The sequence below is a fragment of the Rhinatrema bivittatum genome, chromosome 1 (genome assembly GCF_901001135.1).
Source record: "Rhinatrema bivittatum chromosome 1, aRhiBiv1.1, whole genome shotgun sequence".
NCBI classification, from domain to species: domain Eukaryota; kingdom Metazoa; phylum Chordata; class Amphibia; order Gymnophiona; family Rhinatrematidae; genus Rhinatrema; species Rhinatrema bivittatum.
Genome location: NC_042615.1, coordinates 3,815,300 through 3,842,502, shown reverse-complemented (window position 1 = coordinate 3,842,502; position 27,203 = coordinate 3,815,300). Strand labels below are relative to the sequence as shown.

The window sequence follows — 27,203 nt, the reverse complement described above, 5'->3', positions numbered from 1 at the left end:
ATTCCGACCTACAGTTATCTGGCCAGCACATTATTCTTCACTATTGCAACAGAATCCCTAAATTACGTGGTCCTGACATGGCGAGCGCCGTGCTCAGCGCATCAGAAGAGATGCAAACTGCACGCTAAAGGGCCGATGCAACAAAGCGCCTGCAGCCTGGCGCCGGGTTTACAGCTAGACTAGCACCCAATGCAATAAGGAGATCAGCAGCGTCTCCAAAATGCGCAGCCGATAGCGCCCATCACATGTAAATTCCTTGTAGATGAGGCTGTGAGCTATTACCCATCCCCCACCCCCGATGCAAGAACGCGCTGGGTGCCCAAAGCACACCTTTTAACGCGGCAAATTCAGCTCCAGCCCCGGAGGTGGCGAAAAGTCAATCCGCGAGCCAAGGGCTCATGAGTAATTTAAAAACTGCGGTCCTCTGTGTTATGATGAGTTGGGACACTTCGATTAACAGCTTGCGGTGGAGAAATATACACGCGTATTGGCTTGATAAAAAAAAACCCCAAGTGTCTTTACGGCCACACAGTTTAGACGGCCATAGCATGGGGCACGTCAGCCAGCTCGGCAAAATGACGGCGAAATGGGCCCGAAGAAGTGGTATTTGTGCCCCACTGGCCTCCAGCGGATCTGAGTAAGGTAATGCGTAATTACTTCAAGAGGCCTTCTCTCCTTTTTATAGTCAAAGCTACCCAAGGTTTCAGGCGGGAAATCGTGAGTTTAGGTTTTCCTTTTTCACTCCGTTACCCCTGAATGTTTCTTTTTTTTTCCTGCCGGAACAATTGAAACTATTTGTGGAGGCCCGAAGACCGTGGTCCTCTTCCCCAGTGCCTCAGGTAATAAGTGACTCAGTGCTGGGAAGCAGAGACATCACTTTATATCTACACTAACGCCTTTCCTTTCATTAGTTTATAGAGACCTGAAGGTCCTGGTCCTGTTCCCCAGTGCCTCAGGTAATAAGTGACTCAGTGCTGGGAGCAGAGACATCACTTTATATCTACACTAACGCCTTTCCTTTCATTAGTTTATAGAGACCTGAAGGTCCTGGTCCTGTTCCCCAGTGCCTCAGGTAATAAGTGACTCAGTGCTGGGAGCAGAGACATCACTTTATATCTACACTAACGCCTTTCCTTTCATTAGTTTATAGAGACCTGAAGGTCCTGGTCCTGTTCCCCAGTGCCTCAGGTAATAAGTGACTCAGTGCTGGGAGCAGAGACATCACTTTATATCTACACTAACGCCTTTCCTTTCATTAGTTTATAGAGACCTGAAGGTCCTGCTCCTGTTCCCCAGTGCCTCAGGTAATAAGTGACTCAGTGCTGGGAGCAGAGACATCACTTTATATCTACACTAACGCCTTTCCTTTCATTAGTTTATAGAGACCTGAAGGTCCTGCTCCTGTTCCCCAGTGCCTCAGGTAATAAGTGACTCAGTGCTGGGGGCAGAGACATCACTTTATATCTACACTAACACCTTTCCTTTCATTAGTTTATAGAGACCTGAAGGTCCTGGTCCTGTTCCCCAGTGCCTCAGGTAATAAGTGACTCAGTGCTGGGAGCAGAGACATCACTTTATATCTACACTAACGCCTTTCCTTTCATTAGTTTATAGAGACCTGAAGGTCCTGGTCCTGTTCCCCAGTGCCTCAGGTAATAAGTGACTCAGTGCTGGGAGCAGAGACATCACTTTATATCTACACTAACGCCTTTCCTTTCATTAGTTTATAGAGACCTGAAGGTCCTGCTCCTGTTCCCCAGTGCCTCAGGTAATAAGTGACTCAGTGCTGGGAGCAGAGACATCACTTTATATCTACACTAACGCCTTTCCTTTCATTAGTTTATAGAGACCTGAAGGTCCTGGTCCTGTTCCCCAGTGCCTCAGGTAATAAGTGACTCAGTGCTGGGGGCAGAGACATCACTTTATATCTACACTAACGCCTTTCCTTTCATTAGTTTATAGAGACCTGAAGGTCCTGCTCCTGTTCCCCAGTGCCTCAGGTAATAAGTGACTCAGTGCTGGGAGCAGAGACATCACTTTATATCTACACTAACGCCTTTCCTTTCATTAGTTTATAGAGACCTGAAGGTCCTGCTCCTGTTCCCCAGTGCCTCAGGTAATAAGTGACTCAGTGCTGGGGGCAGAGACATCACTTTATATCTACACTAACGCCTTTCCTTTCATTAGTTTATAGAGACCTGAAGGTCCTGCTCCTGTTCCCCAGTGCCTCAGGTAATAAGTGACTCAGTGCTGGGAGCAGAGACATCACTTTATATCTACACTAACGCCTTTCCTTTCATTAGTTTATAGAGACCTGAAGGTCCTGCTCCTGTTCCCCAGTGCCTCAGGTAATAAGTGACTCAGTGCTGGGAGCAGAGACATCACTTTATATCTACACTAACGCCTTTCCTTTCATTAGTTTATAGAGACCTGAAGGTCCTGCTCCTGTTCCCCAGTGCCTCAGGTAATAAGTGACTCAGTGCTGGGAGCAGAGACATCACTTTATATCTACACTAACGCCTTTCCTTTCATTAGTTTATAGAGACCTGAAGGTCCTGCTCCTGTTCCCCAGTGCCTCAGGTAATAAGTGACTCAGTGCTGGGAGCAGAGACATCACTTTATATCTACACTAACGCCTTTCCTTTCATTAGTTTATAGAGACCTGAAGGTCCTGGTCCTGTTCCCCAGTGCCTCAGGTAATAAGTGACTCAGTGCTGGGAGCAGAGACATCACTTTATATCTACACTAACGCCTTTCCTTTCATTAGTTTATAGAGGCCTGAAGGCCCTGGCTCCTGTTCCCCAGTGCCTCAGGTAATAAGTGACTCAGTGCTGGGAGCAGAGACATCACTTTATATCTACACTAACGCCTTTCCTTTCATTAGTTTATAGAGACCTGAAGGTCCTGCTCCTGTTCCCCAGTGCCTCAGGTAATAAGTGACTCAGTGCTGGGAGCAGAGACATCACTTTATATCTACACTAACGCCTTTCCTTTCATTAGTTTATAGAGACCTGAAGGTCCTGGTCCTGTTCCCCAGTGCCTCAGGTAATAAGTGACTCAGTGCTGGGAGCAGGGACATCACTTTATATCTACACTAACGCCTTTCCTTTCATTAGTTTATAGAGACCTGAAGGTCCTGCTCCTGTTCCCCAGTGCCTCAGGTAATAAGTGACTCAGTGCTGGGAGCAGAGACATCACTTTATATCTACACTAACGCCTTTCCTTTCATTAGTTTATAGAGACCTGAAGGTCCTGGCTCCTGTTCCCCAGTGCCTCAGGTAATAAGTGACTCAGTGCTGGGAGCAGAGACATCACTTTATATCTACACTAACGCCTTTCCTTTCATTAGTTTATAGAGACCTGAAGGTCCTGGCTCCTGTTCCCCAGTGCCTCAGGTAATAAGTGACTCAGTGCTGGGAGCAGAGACATCACTTTATATCTACACTAACACCTTTCCTTTCATTAGTTTATAGAGACCTGAAGGTCCTGCTCCTGTTCCCCAGTGCCTCAGGTAATAAGTGACTCAGTGCTGGGAGCAGAGACATCACTTTATATCTACACTAACGCCTTTCCTTTCATTAGTTTATAGAGACCTGAAGGTCCTGCTCCTGTTCCCCAGTGCCTCAGGTAATAAGTGACTCAGTGCTGGGAGCAGAGACATCACTTTATATCTACACTAACGCCTTTCCTTTCATTAGTTTATAGAGACCTGAAGGTCCTGCTCCTGTTCCCCAGTGCCTCAGGTAATAAGTGACTCAGTGCTGGGAGCAGGGACATCACTTTATATCTACACTAACGCCTTTCCTTTCATTAGTTTATAGAGACCTGAAGGTCCTGCTCCTGTTCCCCAGTGCCTCAGGTAATAAGTGACTCAGTGCTGGGAGCAGAGACATCACTTTATATCTACACTAACGCCTTTCCTTTCATTAGTTTATAGAGACCTGAAGGTCCTGCTCCTGTTCCCCAGTGCCTCAGGTAATAAGTGACTCAGTGCTGGGAGCAGAGACATCACTTTATATCTACACTAACGCCTTTCCTTTCATTAGTTTATAGAGACCTGAAGGTCCTGGTCCTGTTCCCCAGTGCCTCAGGTAATAAGTGACTCAGTGCTGGGAGCAGAGACATCACTTTATATCTACACTAACGCCTTTCCTTTCATTAGTTTATAGAGACCTGAAGGTCCTGCTCCTGTTCCCCAGTGCCTCAGGTAATAAGTGACTCAGTGCTGGGAGCAGAGACATCACTTTATATCTACACTAACGCCTTTCCTTTCATTAGTTTATAGAGACCTGAAGGTCCTGCTCCTGTTCCCCAGTGCCTCAGGTAATAAGTGACTCAGTGCTGGGAGCAGAGACATCACTTTATATCTACACTAACGCCTTTCCTTTCATTAGTTTATAGAGACCTGAAGGTCCTGGTCCTGTTCCCCAGTGCCTCAGGTAATAAGTGACTCAGTGCTGGGAGCAGAGACATCACTTTATATCTACACTAACGCCTTTCCTTTCATTAGTTTATAGAGACCTGAAGGTCCTGGTCCTGTTCCCCAGTGCCTCAGGTAATAAGTGACTCAGTGCTGGGAGCAGAGACATCACTTTATATCTACACTAACGCCTTTCCTTTCATTAGTTTATAGAGACCTGAAGGTCCCTGCTCCTGTTCCCCAGTGCCTCAGGTAATAAGTGACTCAGTGCTGGGAGCAGAGACATCACTTTATATCTACACTAACGCCTTTCCTTTCATTAGTTTATAGAGACCTGAAGGTCCTGGCTCCTGTTCCCCAGTGCCTCAGGTAATAAGTGACTCAGTGCTGGGAGCAGAGACATCACTTTATATCTACACTAACGCCTTTCCTTTCATTAGTTTATAGAGACCTGAAGGTCCCTGGCTCCTGTTCCCCAGTGCCTCAGGTAATAAGTGACTCAGTGCTGGGAGCAGAGACATCACTTTATATCTACACTAACGCCTTTCCTTTCATTAGTTTATAGAGACCTGAAGGTCCTGGTCCTGTTCCCCAGTGCCTCAGGTAATAAGTGACTCAGTGCTGGGAGCAGAGACATCACTTTATATCTACACTAACGCCTTTCCTTTCATTAGTTTATAGAGACCTGAAGGTCCTGCTCCTGTTCCCCAGTGCCTCAGGTAATAAGTGACTCAGTGCTGGGGGCAGAGACATCACTTTATATCTACACTAACGCCTTTCCTTTCATTAGTTTATAGAGACCTGAAGGTCCTGCTCCTGTTCCCCAGTGCCTCAGGTAATAAGTGACTCAGTGCTGGGAGCAGAGACATCACTTTATATCTACACTAACGCCTTTCCTTTCATTAGTTTATAGAGACCTGAAGGTCCTGGTCCTGTTCCCCAGTGCCTCAGGTAATAAGTGACTCAGTGCTGGGAGCAGAGACATCACTTTATATCTACACTAACGCCTTTCCTTTCATTAGTTTATAGAGACCTGAAGGTCCTGGTCCTGTTCCCCAGTGCCTCAGGTAATAAGTGACTCAGTGCTGGGAGCAGAGACATCACTTTATATCTACACTAACGCCTTTCCTTTCATTAGTTTATAGAGACCTGAAGGTCCTGGTCCTGTTCCCCAGTGCCTCAGGTAATAAGTGACTCAGTGCTGGGAGCAGAGACATCACTTTATATCTACACTAACGCCTTTCCTTTCATTAGTTTATAGAGACCTGAAGGTCCTGCTCCTGTTCCCCAGTGCCTCAGGTAATAAGTGACTCAGTGCTGGGAGCAGAGACATCACTTTATATCTACACTAACGCCTTTCCTTTCATTAGTTTATAGAGACCTGAAGGTCCTGCTCCTGTTCCCCAGTGCCTCAGGTAATAAGTGACTCAGTGCTGGGAGCAGAGACATCACTTTATATCTACACTAACACCTTTCCTTTCATTAGTTTATAGAGACCTGAAGGTCCTGCTCCTGTTCCCCAGTGCCTCAGGTAATAAGTGACTCAGTGCTGGGAGCAGAGACATCACTTTATATCTACACTAACGCCTTTCCTTTCATTAGTTTATAGAGACCTGAAGGTCCTGCTCCTGTTCCCCAGTGCCTCAGGTAATAAGTGACTCAGTGCTGGGGGCAGAGACATCACTTTATATCTACACTAACGCCTTTCCTTTCATTAGTTTATAGAGACCTGAAGGTCCTGGTCCTGTTCCCCAGTGCCTCAGGTAATAAGTGACTCAGTGCTGGGGGCAGAGACATCACTTTATATCTACACTAACGCCTTTCCTTTCATTAGTTTATAGAGACCTGAAGGTCCTGCTCCTGTTCCCCAGTGCCTCAGGTAATAAGTGACTCAGTGCTGGGAGCAGAGACATCACTTTATATCTACACTAACGCCTTTCCTTTCATTAGTTTATAGAGACCTGAAGGTCCTGCTCCTGTTCCCCAGTGCCTCAGGTAATAAGTGACTCAGTGCTGGGAGCAGAGACATCACTTTATATCTACACTAACGCCTTTCCTTTCATTAGTTTATAGAGACCTGAAGGTCCTGGTCCTGTTCCCCAGTGCCTCAGGTAATAAGTGACTCAGTGCTGGGAGCAGAGACATCACTTTATATCTACACTAACGCCTTTCCTTTCATTAGTTTATAGAGACCTGAAGGTCCTGCTCCTGTTCCCCAGTGCCTCAGGTAATAAGTGACTCAGTGCTGGGAGCAGAGACATCACTTTATATCTACACTAACGCCTTTCCTTTCATTAGTTTATAGAGACCTGAAGGTCCTGGCTCCTGTTCCCCAGTGCCTCAGGTAATAAGTGACTCAGTGCTGGGAGCAGAGACATCACTTTATATCTACACTAACGCCTTTCCTTTCATTAGTTTATAGAGACCTGAAGGTCCTGCTCCTGTTCCCCAGTGCCTCAGGTAATAAGTGACTCAGTGCTGGGGGCAGAGACATCACTTTATATCTACACTAACGCCTTTCCTTTCATTAGTTTATAGAGACCTGAAGGTCCTGCTCCTGTTCCCCAGTGCCTCAGGTAATAAGTGACTCAGTGCTGGGAGCAGAGACATCACTTTATATCTACACTAACGCCTTTCCTTTCATTAGTTTATAGAGACCTGAAGGTCCTGGTCCTGTTCCCCAGTGCCTCAGGTAATAAGTGACTCAGTGCTGGGAGCAGAGACATCACTTTATATCTACACTAACGCCTTTCCTTTCATTAGTTTATAGAGACCTGAAGGCCCTGCTCCTGTTCCCCAGTGCCTCAGGTAATAAGTGACTCAGTGCTGGGAGCAGAGACATCACTTTATATCTACACTAACGCCTTTCCTTTCATTAGTTTATAGAGACCTGAAGGTCCTGCTCCTGTTCCCCAGTGCCTCAGGTAATAAGTGACTCAGTGCTGGGAGCAGAGACATCACTTTATATCTACACTAACGCCTTTCCTTTCATTAGTTTATAGAGACCTGAAGGTCCTGGCTCCTGTTCCCCAGTGCCTCAGGTAATAAGTGACTCAGTGCTGGGAGCAGAGACATCACTTTATATCTACACTAACGCCTTTCCTTTCATTAGTTTATAGAGACCTGAAGGTCCTGGTCCTGTTCCCCAGTGCCTCAGGTAATAAGTGACTCAGTGCTGGGAGCAGAGACATCACTTTATATCTACACTAACGCCTTTCCTTTCATTAGTTTATAGAGACCTGAAGGTCCTGCTCCTGTTCCCCAGTGCCTCAGGTAATAAGTGACTCAGTGCTGGGAGCAGAGACATCACTTTATATCTACACTAACGCCTTTCCTTTCATTAGTTTATAGAGACCTGAAGGTCCTGGTCCTGTTCCCCAGTGCCTCAGGTAATAAGTGACTCAGTGCTGGGAGCAGAGACATCACTTTATATCTACACTAACGCCTTTCCTTTCATTAGTTTATAGAGACCTGAAGGTCCTGGTCCTGTTCCCCAGTGCCTCAGGTAATAAGTGACTCAGTGCTGGGAGCAGAGACATCACTTTATATCTACACTAACACCTTTCCTTTCATTAGTTTATAGAGACCTGAAGGTCCTGCTCCTGTTCCCCAGTGCCTCAGGTAATAAGTGACTCAGTGCTGGGAGCAGAGACATCACTTTATATCTACACTAACGCCTTTCCTTTCATTAGTTTATAGAGACCTGAAGGTCCTGCTCCTGTTCCCCAGTGCCTCAGGTAATAAGTGACTCAGTGCTGGGGGCAGAGACATCACTTTATATCTACACTAACGCCTTTCCTTTCATTAGTTTATAGAGACCTGAAGGCCCTGCTCCTGTTCCCCAGTGCCTCAGGTAATAAGTGACTCAGTGCTGGGAGCAGAGACATCACTTTATATCTACACTAACGCCTTTCCTTTCATTAGTTTATAGAGACCTGAAGGTCCTGCTCCTGTTCCCCAGTGCCTCAGGTAATAAGTGACTCAGTGCTGGGAGCAGAGACATCACTTTATATCTACACTAACGCCTTTCCTTTCATTAGTTTATAGAGACCTGAAGGTCCTGCTCCTGTTCCCCAGTGCCTCAGGTAATAAGTGACTCAGTGCTGGGAGCAGAGACATCACTTTATATCTACACTAACGCCTTTCCTTTCATTAGTTTATAGAGACCTGAAGGTCCTGCTCCTGTTCCCCAGTGCCTCAGGTAATAAGTGACTCAGTGCTGGGAGCAGAGACATCACTTTATATCTACACTAACGCCTTTCCTTTCATTAGTTTATAGAGACCTGAAGGTCCTGCTCCTGTTCCCCAGTGCCTCAGGTAATAAGTGACTCAGTGCTGGGAGCAGAGACATCACTTTATATCTACACTAACGCCTTTCCTTTCATTAGTTTATAGAGACCTGAAGGTCCTGGTCCTGTTCCCCAGTGCCTCAGGTAATAAGTGACTCAGTGCTGGGAGCAGAGACATCACTTTATATCTACACTAACGCCTTTCCTTTCATTAGTTTATAGAGACCTGAAGGCCCTGCTCCTGTTCCCCAGTGCCTCAGGTAATAAGTGACTCAGTGCTGGGAGCAGAGACATCACTTTATATCTACACTAACGCCTTTCCTTTCATTAGTTTATAGAGACCTGAAGGTCCTGCTCCTGTTCCCCAGTGCCTCAGGTAATAAGTGACTCAGTGCTGGGAGCAGAGACATCACTTTATATCTACACTAACACCTTTCCTTTCATTAGTTTATAGAGACCTGAAGGTCCTGCTCCTGTTCCCCAGTGCCTCAGGTAATAAGTGACTCAGTGCTGGGAGCAGAGACATCACTTTATATCTACACTAACACCTTTCCTTTCATTAGTTTATAGAGACCTGAAGGTCCTGCTCCTGTTCCCCAGTGCCTCAGGTAATAAGTGACTCAGTGCTGGGAGCAGAGACATCACTTTATATCTACACTAACGCCTTTCCTTTCATTAGTTTATAGAGACCTGAAGGTCCTGCTCCTGTTCCCCAGTGCCTCAGGTAATAAGTGACTCAGTGCTGGGAGCAGAGACATCACTTTATATCTACACTAACGCCTTTCCTTTCATTAGTTTATAGAGACCTGAAGGTCCTGCTCCTGTTCCCCAGTGCCTCAGGTAATAAGTGACTCAGTGCTGGGAGCAGAGACATCACTTTATATCTACACTAACGCCTTTCCTTTCATTAGTTTATAGAGACCTGAAGGTCCTGGCTCCTGTTCCCCAGTGCCTCAGGTAATAAGTGACTCAGTGCTGGGAGCAGAGACATCACTTTATATCTACACTAACGCCTTTCCTTTCATTAGTTTATAGAGACCTGAAGGTCCTGCTCCTGTTCCCCAGTGCCTCAGGTAATAAGTGACTCAGTGCTGGGAGCAGAGACATCACTTTATATCTACACTAACACCTTTCCTTTCATTAGTTTATAGAGGCCTGAAGGTCCTGCTCCTGTTCCCCAGTGCCTCAGGTAATAAGTGACTCAGTGCTGGGAGCAGAGACATCACTTTATATCTACACTAACACCTTTCCTTTCATTAGTTTATAGAGACCTGAAGGTCCTGCTCCTGTTCCCCAGTGCCTCAGGTAATAAGTGACTCAGTGCTGGGAGCAGAGACATCACTTTATATCTACACTAACGCCTTTCCTTTCATTAGTTTATAGAGACCTGAAGGTCCTGCTCCTGTTCCCCAGTGCCTCAGGTAATAAGTGACTCAGTGCTGGGGGCAGAGACATCACTTTATATCTACACTAACGCCTTTCCTTTCATTAGTTTATAGAGACCTGAAGGTCCTGCTCCTGTTCCCCAGTGCCTCAGGTAATAAGTGACTCAGTGCTGGGGGCAGAGACATCACTTTATATCTACACTAACGCCTTTCCTTTCATTAGTTTATAGAGACCTGAAGGTCCTGCTCCTGTTCCCCAGTGCCTCAGGTAATAAGTGACTCAGTGCTGGGAGCAGAGACATCACTTTATATCTACACTAACGCCTTTCCTTTCATTAGTTTATAGAGACCTGAAGGCCCTGGCTCCTGTTCCCCAGTGCCTCAGGTAATAAGTGACTCAGTGCTGGGAGCAGAGACATCACTTTATATCTACACTAACGCCTTTCCTTTCATTAGTTTATAGAGACCTGAAGGTCCTGCTCCTGTTCCCCAGTGCCTCAGGTAATAAGTGACTCAGTGCTGGGAGCAGAGACATCACTTTATATCTACACTAACACCTTTCCTTTCATTAGTTTATAGAGACCTGAAGGTCCTGCTCCTGTTCCCCAGTGCCTCAGGTAATAAGTGACTCAGTGCTGGGAGCAGAGACATCACTTTATATCTACACTAACGCCTTTCCTTTCATTAGTTTATAGAGACCTGAAGGTCCTGCTCCTGTTCCCCAGTGCCTCAGGTAATAAGTGACTCAGTGCTGGGGGCAGAGACATCACTTTATATCTACACTAACGCCTTTCCTTTCATTAGTTTATAGAGACCTGAAGGTCCTGCTCCTGTTCCCCAGTGCCTCAGGTAATAAGTGACTCAGTGCTGGGAGCAGAGACATCACTTTATATCTACACTAACGCCTTTCCTTTCATTAGTTTATAGAGACCTGAAGGTCCTGCTCCTGTTCCCCAGTGCCTCAGGTAATAAGTGACTCAGTGCTGGGAGCAGAGACATCACTTTATATCTACACTAACGCCTTTCCTTTCATTAGTTTATAGAGACCTGAAGGTCCTGCTCCTGTTCCCCAGTGCCTCAGGTAATAAGTGACTCAGTGCTGGGGGCAGAGACATCACTTTATATCTACACTAACGCCTTTCCTTTCATTAGTTTATAGAGACCTGAAGGTCCTGCTCCTGTTCCCCAGTGCCTCAGGTAATAAGTGACTCAGTGCTGGGAGCAGAGACATCACTTTATATCTACACTAACGCCTTTCCTTTCATTAGTTTATAGAGACCTGAAGGTCCTGCTCCTGTTCCCCAGTGCCTCAGGTAATAAGTGACTCAGTGCTGGGAGCAGGGACATCACTTTATATCTACACTAACGCCTTTCCTTTCATTAGTTTATAGAGACCTGAAGGTCCTGCTCCTGTTCCCCAGTGCCTCAGGTAATAAGTGACTCAGTGCTGGGAGCAGAGACATCACTTTATATCTACACTAACGCCTTTCCTTTCATTAGTTTATAGAGACCTGAAGGTCCTGGCTCCTGTTCCCCAGTGCCTCAGGTAATAAGTGACTCAGTGCTGGGAGCAGAGACATCACTTTATATCTACACTAACGCCTTTCCTTTCATTAGTTTATAGAGACCTGAAGGCCCTGGTCCTGTTCCCCAGTGCCTCAGGTAATAAGTGACTCAGTGCTGGGAGCAGAGACATCACTTTATATCTACACTAACGCCTTTCCTTTCATTAGTTTATAGAGACCTGAAGGTCCTGGTCCTGTTCCCCAGTGCCTCAGGTAATAAGTGACTCAGTGCTGGGGGCAGAGACATCACTTTATATCTACACTAACGCCTTTCCTTTCATTAGTTTATAGAGACCTGAAGGTCCCTGGCTCCTGTTCCCCAGTGCCTCAGGTAATAAGTGACTCAGTGCTGGGAGCAGAGACATCACTTTATATCTACACTAACGCCTTTCCTTTCATTAGTTTATAGAGACCTGAAGGTCCTGCTCCTGTTCCCCAGTGCCTCAGGTAATAAGTGACTCAGTGCTGGGGGCAGAGACATCACTTTATATCTACACTAACGCCTTTCCTTTCATTAGTTTATAGAGACCTGAAGGTCCTGCTCCTGTTCCCCAGTGCCTCAGGTAATAAGTGACTCAGTGCTGGGAGCAGAGACATCACTTTATATCTACACTAACGCCTTTCCTTTCATTAGTTTATAGAGACCTGAAGGCCCTGCTCCTGTTCCCCAGTGCCTCAGGTAATAAGTGACTCAGTGCTGGGAGCAGAGACATCACTTTATATCTACACTAACGCCTTTCCTTTCATTAGTTTATAGAGACCTGAAGGTCCTGCTCCTGTTCCCCAGTGCCTCAGGTAATAAGTGACTCAGTGCTGGGGGCAGAGACATCACTTTATATCTACACTAACGCCTTTCCTTTCATTAGTTTATAGAGACCTGAAGGTCCTGGTCCTGTTCCCCAGTGCCTCAGGTAATAAGTGACTCAGTGCTGGGAGCAGAGACATCACTTTATATCTACACTAACGCCTTTCCTTTCATTAGTTTATAGAGACCTGAAGGTCCTGCTCCTGTTCCCCAGTGCCTCAGGTAATAAGTGACTCAGTGCTGGGAGCAGGGACATCACTTTATATCTACACTAACGCCTTTCCTTTCATTAGTTTATAGAGACCTGAAGGTCCTGCTCCTGTTCCCCAGTGCCTCAGGTAATAAGTGACTCAGTGCTGGGAGCAGAGACATCACTTTATATCTACACTAACGCCTTTCCTTTCATTAGTTTATAGAGACCTGAAGGTCCTGCTCCTGTTCCCCAGTGCCTCAGGTAATAAGTGACTCAGTGCTGGGAGCAGAGACATCACTTTATATCTACACTAACGCCTTTCCTTTCATTAGTTTATAGAGACCTGAAGGTCCTGCTCCTGTTCCCCAGTGCCTCAGGTAATAAGTGACTCAGTGCTGGGAGCAGAGACATCACTTTATATCTACACTAACGCCTTTCCTTTCATTAGTTTATAGAGACCTGAAGGCCCTGCTCCTGTTCCCCAGTGCCTCAGGTAATAAGTGACTCAGTGCTGGGGGCAGAGACATCACTTTATATCTACACTAACGCCTTTCCTTTCATTAGTTTATAGAGACCTGAAGGTCCTGCTCCTGTTCCCCAGTGCCTCAGGTAATAAGTGACTCAGTGCTGGGAGCAGAGACATCACTTTATATCTACACTAACGCCTTTCCTTTCATTAGTTTATAGAGACCTGAAGGTCCTGCTCCTGTTCCCCAGTGCCTCAGGTAATAAGTGACTCAGTGCTGGGAGCAGAGACATCACTTTATATCTACACTAACGCCTTTCCTTTCATTAGTTTATAGAGACCTGAAGGCCCTGGTCCTGTTCCCCAGTGCCTCAGGTAATAAGTGACTCAGTGCTGGGAGCAGAGACATCACTTTATATCTACACTAACACCTTTCCTTTCATTAGTTTATAGAGACCTGAAGGTCCTGCTCCTGTTCCCCAGTGCCTCAGGTAATAAGTGACTCAGTGCTGGGAGCAGAGACATCACTTTATATCTACACTAACGCCTTTCCTTTCATTAGTTTATAGAGACCTGAAGGTCCTGCTCCTGTTCCCCAGTGCCTCAGGTAATAAGTGACTCAGTGCTGGGAGCAGAGACATCACTTTATATCTACACTAACGCCTTTCCTTTCATTAGTTTATAGAGACCTGAAGGCCCTGCTCCTGTTCCCCAGTGCCTCAGGTAATAAGTGACTCAGTGCTGGGGAGCAGAGACATCACTTTATATCTACACTAACGCCTTTCCTTTCATTAGTTTATAGAGACCTGAAGGTCCTGCTCCTGTTCCCCAGTGCCTCAGGTAATAAGTGACTCAGTGCTGGGAGCAGAGACATCACTTTATATCTACACTAACGCCTTTCCTTTCATTAGTTTATAGAGACCTGAAGGCCCTGGTCCTGTTCCCCAGTGCCTCAGGTAATAAGTGACTCAGTGCTGGGAGCAGAGACATCACTTTATATCTACACTAACGCCTTTCCTTTCATTAGTTTATAGAGACCTGAAGGTCCTGCTCCTGTTCCCCAGTGCCTCAGGTAATAAGTGACTCAGTGCTGGGAGCAGAGACATCACTTTATATCTACACTAACGCCTTTCCTTTCATTAGTTTATAGAGACCTGAAGGTCCTGGTCCTGTTCCCCAGTGCCTCAGGTAATAAGTGACTCAGTGCTGGGAGCAGAGACATCACTTTATATCTACACTAACGCCTTTCCTTTCATTAGTTTATAGAGACCTGAAGGTCCTGCTCCTGTTCCCCAGTGCCTCAGGTAATAAGTGACTCAGTGCTGGGAGCAGAGACATCACTTTATATCTACACTAACACCTTTCCTTTCATTAGTTTATAGAGACCTGAAGGTCCTGGCTCCTGTTCCCCAGTGCCTCAGGTAATAAGTGACTCAGTGCTGGGAGCAGAGACATCACTTTATATCTACACTAACGCCTTTCCTTTCATTAGTTTATAGAGACCTGAAGGTCCTGGTCCTGTTCCCCAGTGCCTCAGGTAATAAGTGACTCAGTGCTGGGAGCAGAGACATCACTTTATATCTACACTAACGCCTTTCCTTTCATTAGTTTATAGAGACCTGAAGGCCCTGGTCCTGTTCCCCAGTGCCTCAGGTAATAAGTGACTCAGTGCTGGGAGCAGAGACATCACTTTATATCTACACTAACGCCTTTCCTTTCATTAGTTTATAGAGACCTGAAGGTCCTGCTCCTGTTCCCCAGTGCCTCAGGTAATAAGTGACTCAGTGCTGGGAGCAGAGACATCACTTTATATCTACACTAACACCTTTCCTTTCATTAGTTTATAGAGACCTGAAGGTCCTGCTCCTGTTCCCCAGTGCCTCAGGTAATAAGTGACTCAGTGCTGGGAGCAGGGACATCACTTTATATCTACACTAACGCCTTTCCTTTCATTAGTTTATAGAGACCTGAAGGTCCTGCTCCTGTTCCCCAGTGCCTCAGGTAATAAGTGACTCAGTGCTGGGAGCAGAGACATCACTTTATATCTACACTAACGCCTTTCCTTTCATTAGTTTATAGAGACCTGAAGGCCCTGCTCCTGTTCCCCAGTGCCTCAGGTAATAAGTGACTCAGTGCTGGGGGCAGAGACATCACTTTATATCTACACTAACGCCTTTCCTTTCATTAGTTTATAGAGACCTGAAGGTCCTGGTCCTGTTCCCCAGTGCCTCAGGTAATAAGTGACTCAGTGCTGGGAGCAGAGACATCACTTTATATCTACACTAACGCCTTTCCTTTCATTAGTTTATAGAGACCTGAAGGTCCTGCTCCTGTTCCCCAGTGCCTCAGGTAATAAGTGACTCAGTGCTGGGAGCAGAGACATCACTTTATATCTACACTAACGCCTTTCCTTTCATTAGTTTATAGAGACCTGAAGGTCCTGCTCCTGTTCCCCAGTGCCTCAGGTAATAAGTGACTCAGTGCTGGGAGCAGAGACATCACTTTATATCTACACTAACGCCTTTCCTTTCATTAGTTTATAGAGACCTGAAGGTCCTGGTCCTGTTCCCCAGTGCCTCAGGTAATAAGTGACTCAGTGCTGGGAGCAGAGACATCACTTTATATCTACACTAACGCCTTTCCTTTCATTAGTTTATAGAGACCTGAAGGCCCTGGTCCTGTTCCCCAGTGCCTCAGGTAATAAGTGACTCAGTGCTGGGAGCAGAGACATCACTTTATATCTACACTAACGCCTTTCCTTTCATTAGTTTATAGAGACCTGAAGGTCCTGCTCCTGTTCCCCAGTGCCTCAGGTAATAAGTGACTCAGTGCTGGGGGCAGAGACATCACTTTATATCTACACTAACGCCTTTCCTTTCATTAGTTTATAGAGACCTGAAGGTCCTGCTCCTGTTCCCCAGTGCCTCAGGTAATAAGTGACTCAGTGCTGGGAGCAGAGACATCACTTTATATCTACACTAACGCCTTTCCTTTCATTAGTTTATAGAGACCTGAAGGTCCTGGTCCTGTTCCCCAGTGCCTCAGGTAATAAGTGACTCAGTGCTGGGAGCAGAGACATCACTTTATATCTACACTAACGCCTTTCCTTTCATTAGTTTATAGAGACCTGAAGGTCCTGCTCCTGTTCCCCAGTGCCTCAGGTAATAAGTGACTCAGTGCTGGGAGCAGAGACATCACTTTATATCTACACTAACGCCTTTCCTTTCATTAGTTTTCTTTGCTTAACTCCCAGAAATCTTCTTTGCCTTCCTCCTGATCTTCTTTTCTCTTTCTAATGCTTGGAAGTATTTATTCCCGCTATGTAGTGTTTTTCTGTTGTATTTTCCCCTGAGATGTAGATATTTTGGTGGTTCAGTGCTACGACTCCATGCGTTTCCTACGCAAACAATTTACTTTTTTTTGTATAATTTTGAAAATGGCTAAATAAATAATTTTTAAGAATAGGAAGCGGAATAAAAACAGACGCGCGTACTGAGCGCCCGGCGCAACTGTGGGCGCCCGATGCAACCGAGCGCCAGGGAACGCGCAATTCTCCTCCAGCGCGCCTTTTTTTACGCGGCCCCTCATTTAGATACCGCATCGGGCGGCCGGGAGCTGCGGCTGCGCGCGTGCGTTAGGGAAACGGGCGCCAGTTTTCAGCGCGAGTTTTCTCGCATCGGCCCCTCCGTCTGCTAGATTTCTTTGCACATAGTTGGAAGAAAAACCCGGGCCAGTACTGGAGGTAATGAATGAGAGCAGTCTAATGGGAGCCAGCTGGGGAGGATTAAAAAAAGAGATTTTTTTTTTTTCAAGCAAAGATAATTGAAATCAAACCTTCTGGGCTGCACATTTCCAAGTCCCCGGCTTGGCTTAGGTGCACTGCGGCTTCCCAAAGCTTGTCCTCATGACCCCCCTCCCCCAGCTGCTGGGGGTTTTCGGGATCCCCACCATGAGCCTGCCTACACTGATAGAAGAAGCCTTGCTGTGGGAATCCCTGTCAGCAGGGCCGCTCGGGAAGCCCTCTCAGGCCCTCTGGCGGGTGTTCCCTCCGGAGAAAGGGCCGGTGGCCCTCGTGTCACAAACGCGGAAGGGAAGAAAGTGAGATTGCTCTGCTCACCTGGGAGGCGGGTTTCCTGAGATACTGGGTCCATTCTGGGTGCCACTTTGACTGAACTGGCCGGTGCCAGGGGGTGGAGGACCAAAGCTTGCAGGAGGAGGTGATCCAGCAGTTGCTGTTGATTTCAATACGGCTGAAAGAAGAAGAAGACGTAAGTTTCAGAAGAAAGCCTGGAACTGAGAGAGACAGTGACTTTTGTTCTCATTTTCAGCTTGGTGTGAATGGAGCGTTGGGAAACGCGTACAGGAGGCTGTGCCCTTTGGAGGTTTTGCTCAGCAGGATAAAAATATTTAAAAGAAAATGCATCATCAGCTTAAAATAAAATGCAAGTAATGACACCTGGAATCCCCTTCTAAAACCATCTGACAGAGGCAGCGCGACCACGGACGTGCTGATCCTCCCTGTCACATGCCCTGTGCTGGGCACAAGTGCCCTGGGGATCCTGCATCCTCCCGGGGAAAAGTGCAATCTCCCTTCTCCCAGCAGGGTCACTCCTACCTGTGCCCTTCTCCTCCGCTGGCAGCTCCTGACCCCACAACGGCTTCCTGGCTGTGCCGTACGCCTAGAACAGACTCCCCGAGTCCCTGCATCTCCCTCTCTCTCTTCCTGTATTCAAATCCAGCCTTTTCGAAGCCTCTGATAAATCCCAACCAAGAAATTCGGTATATAAAAGCCTTAATAAATAAATAAATAAATAAGCACGCTTCCCCTAGGCTCTTGTTTGTTACGTATGTTTACCTTGGTGAGACTGTAAGCTCCATGGGGCAGGGACTGTCTCCTATGGGTGTCTGTACAGTGCTGCGTACACCTAGAAATGCTTTAGAAATGATGATTCCCTGTCCGTACCCGGATCAGTCCAGACCGTGGGGTTGAGCCTCCTGTCCAGCAGGTGGAGACAGACCAAAAACTGAAAAGGAAATCCTGTATCAGGACAGAGCCTACCCTGCAGCCCTTCAGTATTTCTCAGTCTCCAGCAGATGCAACAGCCCACCCAGCGGTTCCCTGATCTCTGTTGCCTGTCGTGTGGAGAGCCCCGGATGCGGATCTCACGTGAGGGGCTCTGCTCAGCCCGCTTACCGGGGGGTGAAGGGCCCTCTCGCGGGGAGCGTTCAAATTTAGCCTGGGGTCGCTCTTCTAGTCGCGTGGCCAGGCCGTTCCCGGGTCGGCAGACCGCGGGTACGGCGGACATTTTGGGGGTTTCTGCAGCTCCTGATTCGGAGCTGCTTGGCACCGACGATACAAATTTTTTCGGGGGCCCCCCCGATTTGAGTCCTGTGAGTCCCCAGGCAGAGGTACCTGGAACAGCTCATTAATTCCTTGGGTGAGAACAAGGTTCATAAGCTGCCTCAGGACCGGCCAAAACAATCCCGGGCGTTTATGCCTTCTCGTTCCCATTTCCGGGGCCAACTTCGGTATGCAGCGCGCGGGCGTGGTACTTCTGCCAGGGGGTACCCTTACAGGTCCCAATCTTGGTCCCAGCCCTTTCGAGGTCGCCGGCCCTTCCGTGAGGGGGCCTCTCAGCGGGCCGCCCCGTAGCCCGCTTCGCAATGAGATACGGTCGGCCTGTTCCTCGGTCCCCAACCTAGGGGGTCGCCTCTCCCTATTTTTCGAGGAATGGGTCAAGATCACATCGGACCAGTGGGTTCTCGAGATAATCCACGATGGCTACGCTTTAGAATTTTCTCGGGATCTACCGGACCTCTATGTAGTCTCTCCCTGCGGGCGCCTAAAGCGGGATGCGGTGGCCCAAACTCTTACCAGGTTCCGGCAGCTGGGCGCCATTGTCCCGGTTCCGGAGGCAGAGATTGGCGCCGGCCAGTATTCCATCTACTTCATTGTGCCAAAGAAGGAAGACTCTTTTCGCCCGATCTTGGACCTCAAGAGGGTAAACCGGGCTCTCAAGGTGCCCCATTTTCGGATGGAGACCCTGAGGGCGGTCATAGCAGCTGTACATCCCGGCGGATATCTGGCCTCCCTCGACCTCACGGAGGCGTACTTACACATCCCGATTTGTCCCGAACACCAGAGGTTCCTTCGCTTCCATGTTCTGGGCCAGCACTTTCAGTTCCGGGTGCTGCCCTTCGGCCTCGCCACCACGCCGCGCACCTTTACCAAGGTGATTGTGGTCGTGGCGGCCGCTCTCTGATGGGAAGGCATCTTGGTCCATCCCTATCTGGATGACTGGCTCGTATGGGCCAAGTCGGAGATTCTCTGCCGGCAGGCAGTCAACCGGGTTCTTGTTCTTCTTACCTCCCTAGGGTGGATAGTCAACTTTCCGAAGAGCCATCTCCAGCCTTCCCAAGTGTTGGAATTTCTGGGGGCACGTTTTGACATGCGGCTTGGCAAGGTGTTCCTGCCCCATGCTCGGGCATTCAAGCTCATCGATCAGGTGAGCAACCTTATTTCGCTCCAGCTCCCAACGGCGTGGGATTATCTCCATGTCCTGGGGACTATGGCCTCAACCATCGACCTAGTCCCCTGGGCTTTTGCACATATGTGACCGTTACAGAGAGCTTTGCTATCCCGCTGGCAGCCAGTGTCGGAGCAGTTTCAAGTGATTCTTCCGCTTTCGGCCTCTACCATCGCCGACATACAGTGGTGGCTTTCGCTTCCGCATCTTCTATTTATTTATTTATTTATTTATTTTATTTAAAATTTTTATATACCGACATTCATCCAGGATATCACATCGGTTTACAGTGTAACACAAACAAACGCCAGGCATGGCGCTTTACATTGAACAAATAAAACAAGTTAACAAATGAATAAATGAGGGTGTGAATAACAAGGGGAAATTTGCATTAAATAATCAACGAGGTTTGTAAATATACACATATGCTCATATCTTCTGAGGGGAATGCCTCTTCGGACTCCACAGTGGATCATAGTCACCACGGATGCCAGTCTCTCCGGCTGGGGGGCAGTCTGCCAGTCTCAGACCACGAAGGGTTATTGGTCCCCGGTCCAAGCCCGCTGGCACATCAATCGGCTGGAAGCCCGGGCAGTACACCTAGCTCTACAGGTGTTCTTACCCCTGCTCCGCGGCAAAGCAGTGAGGGTCCTCTCCAACAACTCCACGATGGTAGCTTATATCAACAGGCAGGGGGGCACGAGGAGTCGCCTAGTGGCTCTGGAAGCCAGCCGGCTCCTTGCCTGGGCGGAGCGGCACCTGGATTGTCTAGCGGCCTCCCACATAGCGGGCAAGGAGAATGTACAAGCCGATTTTCTCAGTTGTCAGCGTCTTGATCCAGGAGAGTGGGAGCTCTCGGACGAGGCCATGACCTTGATCATCAACAGGTGGGGCCCGCCTCACCTAGAACTCATGGCGACTTTGCGCAACTCCAAAGCCAACAGGTTCTTCGGCCGGTGGAGGGAGCATTGTTCGGAAGGAGTGGATGCCCTCGCTCTCCCTTGGCCATCGGATGTTTCTGTGTTCCCTCCGTGGCCTCTCGTGGGAAAAGTCCTCCAACGAATAGAGCTCCACGAGGGGCCGGTCATCCTGGTAGCTCTCGAATGGCCCCACAGGCCATGGTTCGCGGATCTGGTCAATCTGGCGTCGGACGGTCCTCTTCGTCTCAGCCATCTTCCTCGTCTACTACGGCAGGGTACTGTATTTTTCGACCAGGCAGATCGCTTTTGTCTAGCAGCCTGGCTTTTGAACGGCGGCGGCTGAGACGTAAAGGCTATAAGGAGGAGGTGATTCCCACCCTCCTGCGGGTGCATAAGCCATCTACTTCTTTAGCTTATGTCCGTATTTGGAAGGTCTTTGAGATTGTCTGTGACGATTCGAGTGTCTCGGCGCCGGTCTCCGTGGTTCTTTCCTTCCTCCAAAAGGGCCTCTCCAAGGGTCTTTCCTTCAATTCGTTGCGCGTCCAAGTGTCCACTTTCGGTTCGCTTCTCGGTCGTGTAGAAGGGCACCCCTTGGCGTCTCATCCGGACGTCACTCGGTTTTTGAAGGGCGCCAAACACTTGAGACCCCCCGTCTGACCCACATGTCTGTCCTGGAATCTCAATTTAGTCCTCCGGGCTCTCTGTGTGGCTCCGTTTGAACCCCTCCGTTTTTCGGATTCGGGAGTCTCTCTCAAAATGGTTCCTTCTTTTCTTCCGAAGGTAGTTTCTTCCTTCCATGTTAATCAGTCGGTGGAGCTTCCGGCATTCTCCATGGATGATGTCGCCGGTCCTGATGGGGGCGAACTTCGCCGGCTTGACGTGAAACATGTGTTACTCCGTTATCTTTAAGTCACCAATGAGTTTCGACTCTCTGATCATCTTTTTGTCCTCTGGAGTGGTCCAAATAAGGGAAAACAGGCTTCTTGGACTACGATTGCTCTGTGGCTGAAGGAAGCGATTGCCTCGGCCTATATTTGCCGAGGCTGGTCAGTTCCTGAGGGTCTGAAGGCTCACTCCTTGCGTTCTCAAGCTAATTCGTGGGCGGAGAGTCAGTCGGTCTTTCTGCAGGCAATCTGCAGGGCCGCTACATGGACATCCCTGCATACTTTTGCTCGGCATTATCGTCTAGCCCTGCATGCCCCGGTTTTTGGTTCTTTTGGGTGGCAGGTGCTTCAAGTGGGGCTGTCTCGGTCCCACCCGGTATAAGGAAGCTTTGGTACATCCCATGGTCTGGACTGATCCGGGTACGTACAGGGAAAGGAAAATTAGTTCTTACCTGTTAATTTTCGTTCCTGTAGTACCACGGATCAGTCCAGACGCCCTTCCCTGGTTCTGCCGACCTCTCGAAGCTTTTCCTACAGGTTCCTGGATGGATTTCTCTCATTATATTAAGGACACCGGAAGCATCTATGTGATGTTTACGGATATGCAAGAGCGCTATTTTACAGAGTCCATTCCTTGTTGATAATTGTTTCCTCTGTTACTTTTTTGAGTTGTGTTTACTTACTTGATCTTTTTCCTGGGTTATATTAGTTTTCTGCTTTGATAATGGTTATACTGAAGGGCTGCAGGGTAGGGTCTGTCCTGATATAGGATACCCTTTTCAGTTTTAGTCTGTCTCCATATGCTGGACAGGAGGCTCAACTCCACGGTCTGGACTGATCCGTAGTACTCCAGGAACGAAAATTAACAGGTAAGAGCTAATTTTCCTATACCAGTACAAACTGCCATGCCAACAAAGTTTCTTGAAGCCTGAATCAGTGTAGGAGTTTATATAATTAAATGTCACCTTTTTTTTTTTGGGTTTCTTGTCTTTACAATGATAGAAGATGGGGCCATGTGTTAACATGTTTAGAATGCAGTCACGGTACGGAAAAACAATGCAGAGTCCCTAAAGCTGCGAACAGCGAGGACCATATTCAGTCACTGGCTGGATTGCAAAGTCTGCCAGATAAACGTATTCAGTTAACTTTAGAGAGATATTCCTGAATACAGACAGCTGATAAGTTTATCTGGCTAACTTTAAGAAGACTCTACGGCACAACGGCCAGAGTTAGTTGGATATGTAATCCGGGTAACCCTGAACATCAGTTAGCCGGCTAACCTAACTCCTCTCAGAAATGCCCCCGGACCTCTTCTAAGCTACATTTTAGCCAGCGAACAGGCCGATGCAATACTGATGCACTAAAGGTTTGCATCCAAACTGACGCACGTTTTTTGAACATGCGCACAATCACCTCTCCTGGATGCTCCATGCAATAGGAGCTGTCACTCTAAAAAGGATGCACTAGGGATAAACTGTGCATCCCTGGCGGGTCCGTGGCATCGAGCGCCCAGGAGACGTGGCTGTGCACAGGTTAGGGAAGTGATGCTCCTAAACTGAATGGCTGACCCAAGGGGGCGCCATATTTACAAAACCAACACTACATCCATGCTCACTGAAGTCTGCGTTTTAGAAATGGTCACTCCATGTGGTCGTAACCGCCGCTCTGCTCAGGTTACCCCAATGCCTTCTTGGAAGTACAATGCACTCCTAGCACTGCTGCTCTGTTGTAACTGCTGCTCTGCTCAGGTTACCCCAATGCCTTCTTGGAAGTACAATGCACTCCTAGCACTGCTGCTCTGTTGTAACTGCTGCTCTGCTCAGCTTACCCCAATGCCTTCTTGGAAGTACAATGCACTCCTAGCACTGCTGCTCTGTCGTAACTGCCGCTCTGCTCAGGTTACCCCAATGCCTTCTTGGAAGTACAATGCACTCCTAGCACTGCTGCTCTGTCGTAACTGCCGCTCTGCTCAGGTTACCCCAATACCTTCTTGGAAGTACAATGCACTCCTAGCACTGCTGCTCTGTCGTAACTGCCGCTCTGCTCAGGTTACCCCAATGCCTTCTTGGAAGTACAATGCACTCCTAGCACTGCTGCTCTGTCGTAACTGCCGCTCTGCTCAGGTTACCCCAATGCCTTCTTGGAAGTACAATGCACTCCTAGCACTGCTGCTCTGTCGTAACTGCCGCTCTGCTCAGGTTACCCCAATGCCTTCTTGGAAGTACAATGCACTCCTAGCACTGCTGCTCTGGTCGTAACTGCCGCTCTGCTCAGGTTACCCCAATGCCTTCTTGGAAGTACAATGCACTCCTAGCACTGCTGCTCTGGTCGTAACCTGCTGCTCTGCTCAGGTTACCCCAATGCCTTCTTGGAAGTACAATGCACTCCTAGCACTGCTGCTCTGTCGTAACCTGCCTGCTCTGCTCAGGTTACCCCAATGCCTTCTTGGAAGTACAATGCACTCCTAGCACTGCTGCTCTGGTTCGTAACCAGCCGCTCTGCTCAGGTTACCCCAATGCCTTCTTGGAAGTACAATGCACTCCTAGCACTGCTGCTCTGGTCGTAACCACCGCTCTGCTCAGGTTAACCCAATGCCTTCTTGGAAGTACAATGCACTCCTAGCACTGCTGCTCTGTCGTAACTGCCGCTCTGCTCAGGTTACCCCAATGCCTTCTTGGAAGTACAATGCACTCCTAGCACTGCTGCTCTGTCGTAACTGCCGCTCTGCTCAGGTTACCCCAATTCCTTCTTGGAAGTACAATGCACTCCTAGCACTGCTGCTCTGTCGTAACTGCTGCTCTGCTCAGGTTACCCCAATGCCTTCTTGGAAGTACAATGCACTCCTAGCACTGCTGCTCTGTCGTAACTGCCGCTCTGCTCAGGTTACCCCAATGCCTTCTTGGAAGTACAATGCACTCCTAGCACTGCTGCTCTGTCGTAACCGCCGCTCTGCTCAGGTTACCCCAATGCCTTCTTGGAAGTACAATGCACTCCTAGCACTGCTGCTCTGGTCGTAACCGCCGCTCTGCTCAGGTTACCCCAATGCCTTCTTGGAAGTACAATGCAGTCCTAGCACTGCTGCTCTGGTCGTAACTGCCGCTCTGCTCAGGTTACCCCAATGCCTTCTTGGAAGTACAATGCACTCCTAGCACTGCTGCTCTGTCGTAACCGCCGCTCTGCTCAGGTTACCCCAATGCCTTCTTGGAAGTACAATGCACTCCTAGCACTGCTGCTCTGTTGTAACTGCCGCTCTGCTCAGGTTACCCCAATGCCTTCTTGGAAGTACAATGCACTCCTAGCACTGCTGCTCTGTCATAACTGCCGCTCTGCTCAGGTTACCCCAATACCTTCTTGGAAGTACAATGCACTCCTAGCACTGCTGCTCTGTCGTAACTGCTGCTCTGCTCAGGTTACCCCAATGCCTTCTTGGAAGTACAATGCACTCCTAGCACTGCTGCTCTGGTCGTAACCGCCGCTCTGCTCAGGTTACCCCAATGCCTTCTTGGAAGTACAATGCACTCCTAGCACTGCTGCTCTGTCGTAACTGCCGCTCTGCTCAGGTTACCCCAATGCCTTCTTGGAAGTACAATGCACTCCTAGCACTGCTGCTCTGTCGTAACTGCCGCTCTGCTCAGGTTACCCCAATGCCTTCTTGGAAGTACAATGCAGTCCTAGCACTGCTGCTCTGTCGTAACTGCCGCTCTGCTCAGGTTACCCCAATGCCTTCTTGGAAGTACAATGCACTCCTAGCACTGCTGCTCTGTCGTAACTGCCGCTCTGCTCAGGTTACCCCAATGCCTTCTTGGAAGTACAATGCACTCCTAGCACTGCTGCTCTGTCGTAACCGCCGCTCTGCTTTGTTTACCCCAATGCCTTCTTGGAAGTACAATGCACTCCTAGCACTGCTGCTCTGTCGTAACTGCCGCTCTGCTCAGGTTACCCCAATGCCTTCTTGGAAGTACAATGCACTCCTAGCACTGCTGCTCTGTCGTAACTGCCGCTCTGCTCAGGTTACCCCAATGCCTTCTTGGAAGTACAATGCACTCCTAGCACTGCTGCTCTGTCATAACTGCCGCTCTGCTCAGCTTACCCCAATGCCTTCTTGGAAGTACAATGCACTCCTAGCACTGCTGCTCTGTTGTAACTGCCGCTCTGCTCAGGTTACCCCAATGCCTTCTTGGAAGTACAATGCACTCCTAGCACTGCTGCTCTGGTTGTAACTGCCGCTCTGCTCAGGTTACCCCAATGCCTTCTTGGAAGTACAATGCACTCCCAGCACTGCTGCTCTGGTTGTAACTGCCGCTCTGCTCAGGTTACCCCAATGCCTTCTTCGAAGTACAATGCACTCCTAGCACTGCTGCTCTGTTGTAACTGCCGCTCTGCTGAGGTTACCCCAATACCTTCTTGGAAGTACAATGCACTCCTAGCACTGCTGCTCTGTCGTAACTGCCGCTCTGCTCAGGTTACCCCAATGCCTTCTTGGAAGTACAATGCACTCCTAGCACTGCTGCTCTGGTTGTAACTGCCGCTCTGCTCAGGTTACCCCAATGCCTTCTTGGAAGTACAATGCACTCCTAGCACTGCTGCTCTGGTTGTAACTGCCGCTCTGCTCAGCTTACCCCAATGCCTTCTTGGAAGTACAATGCACTCCTAGCACTGCTGCTCTGTCGTAACTGCCGCTCTGCTCAGGTTACCCCAATGCCTTCTTCGAAGTACAATGCACTCCTAGCACTGCTGCTCTGTTGTAACTGCCGCTCTGCTCAGGTTACCCCAATACCTTCTTGGAAGTACAATGCAGTCCTAGCACTGCTGCTCTGTCGTAACTGCCGCTCTGCTCAGGTTACCCCAATGCCTTCTTCGAAGTACAATGCACTCCTAGCACTGCTGCTCTGGTTGTAACCGCCGCTCTGTTCAGGTTACCCCAATACTTCCTTGGAAGCAAAGGCTTCAGGGTCATAATTGCTGTGCATATTTCTCAATCCAGTCCTCGATGGCTGCCTCGAGAATCGAGTTTTCAGGATATTCACAATGAATATGCATGAGATATATTTGCATTACATAAGAAATTGCCATGCTGGGTTAGACCAAGGGTCCATCAAGCCCAGCATCCTGTTTCCAACAGTGGCCAATCCAGGCCATAAGAACCTGGCAAGTACCCAAACACTAAGAAGATCCCATGCTACTGATGCAATTAATAGCAGTGGCTATTCCCTAAATAAATTGATTGCCTCCATTATATCCAAGTGCCCATCATGCATAATCACTACAGATATCCTGAAACCCAGACTGGCCAGATGGTCCCTAAGGACAGCAGAGAGGAACAGTTGACCATTAGAGGTCCTTCCATGCCCTGTTATTCTACGACCTTATCATTTAGGTTTTTGCACTGACAGAGAGGATAAGTGGTTTGTTCAAAATTCTGCAGATAAATTCTGTTAGATGGAAAATTCTGCATTCAGATTCAAAAGATTCAAAAGATTAAAAAGAAACTGTGATCTCTTACAGTTTCTGTAAGAGATCACGAAGGAATACAGCAGAAGTAGCACCTGAATAATGTCTGTGCATTTTAACGTTCCAGTGATAGACTTGCCCTTTATACAGTAAATAGGATTATTCTAAGGCAGCTTAATAAGTGTATTCACCAGTAGGAATGTACAATATTCAATATTCATTCTCTTCCACTCCAGACGCAGCCCTCCATTTCTTTCCTATTCCTCCTCATTGTATCTGTAATCGCTCTGATGTGCAT

General features: G+C 48.2%; 1 protein-coding gene across 1 annotated transcript in view; it reads right to left on the bottom strand.

The window, feature by feature from the left end:
• The window catches only part of SEC24D (SEC24 homolog D, COPII coat complex component), a 337,918-nt gene that overhangs the window by 218,474 nt on the left and 92,241 nt on the right, over positions 1-27,203 (bottom strand). Inside the window, exon 3 of the mRNA XM_029613783.1 lies at positions 17,241-17,373. Coding sequence (XP_029469643.1) covers positions 17,241-17,373 — 133 coding nt within the window. The remainder of the gene's footprint in view (positions 1-17,240; positions 17,374-27,203) is intronic.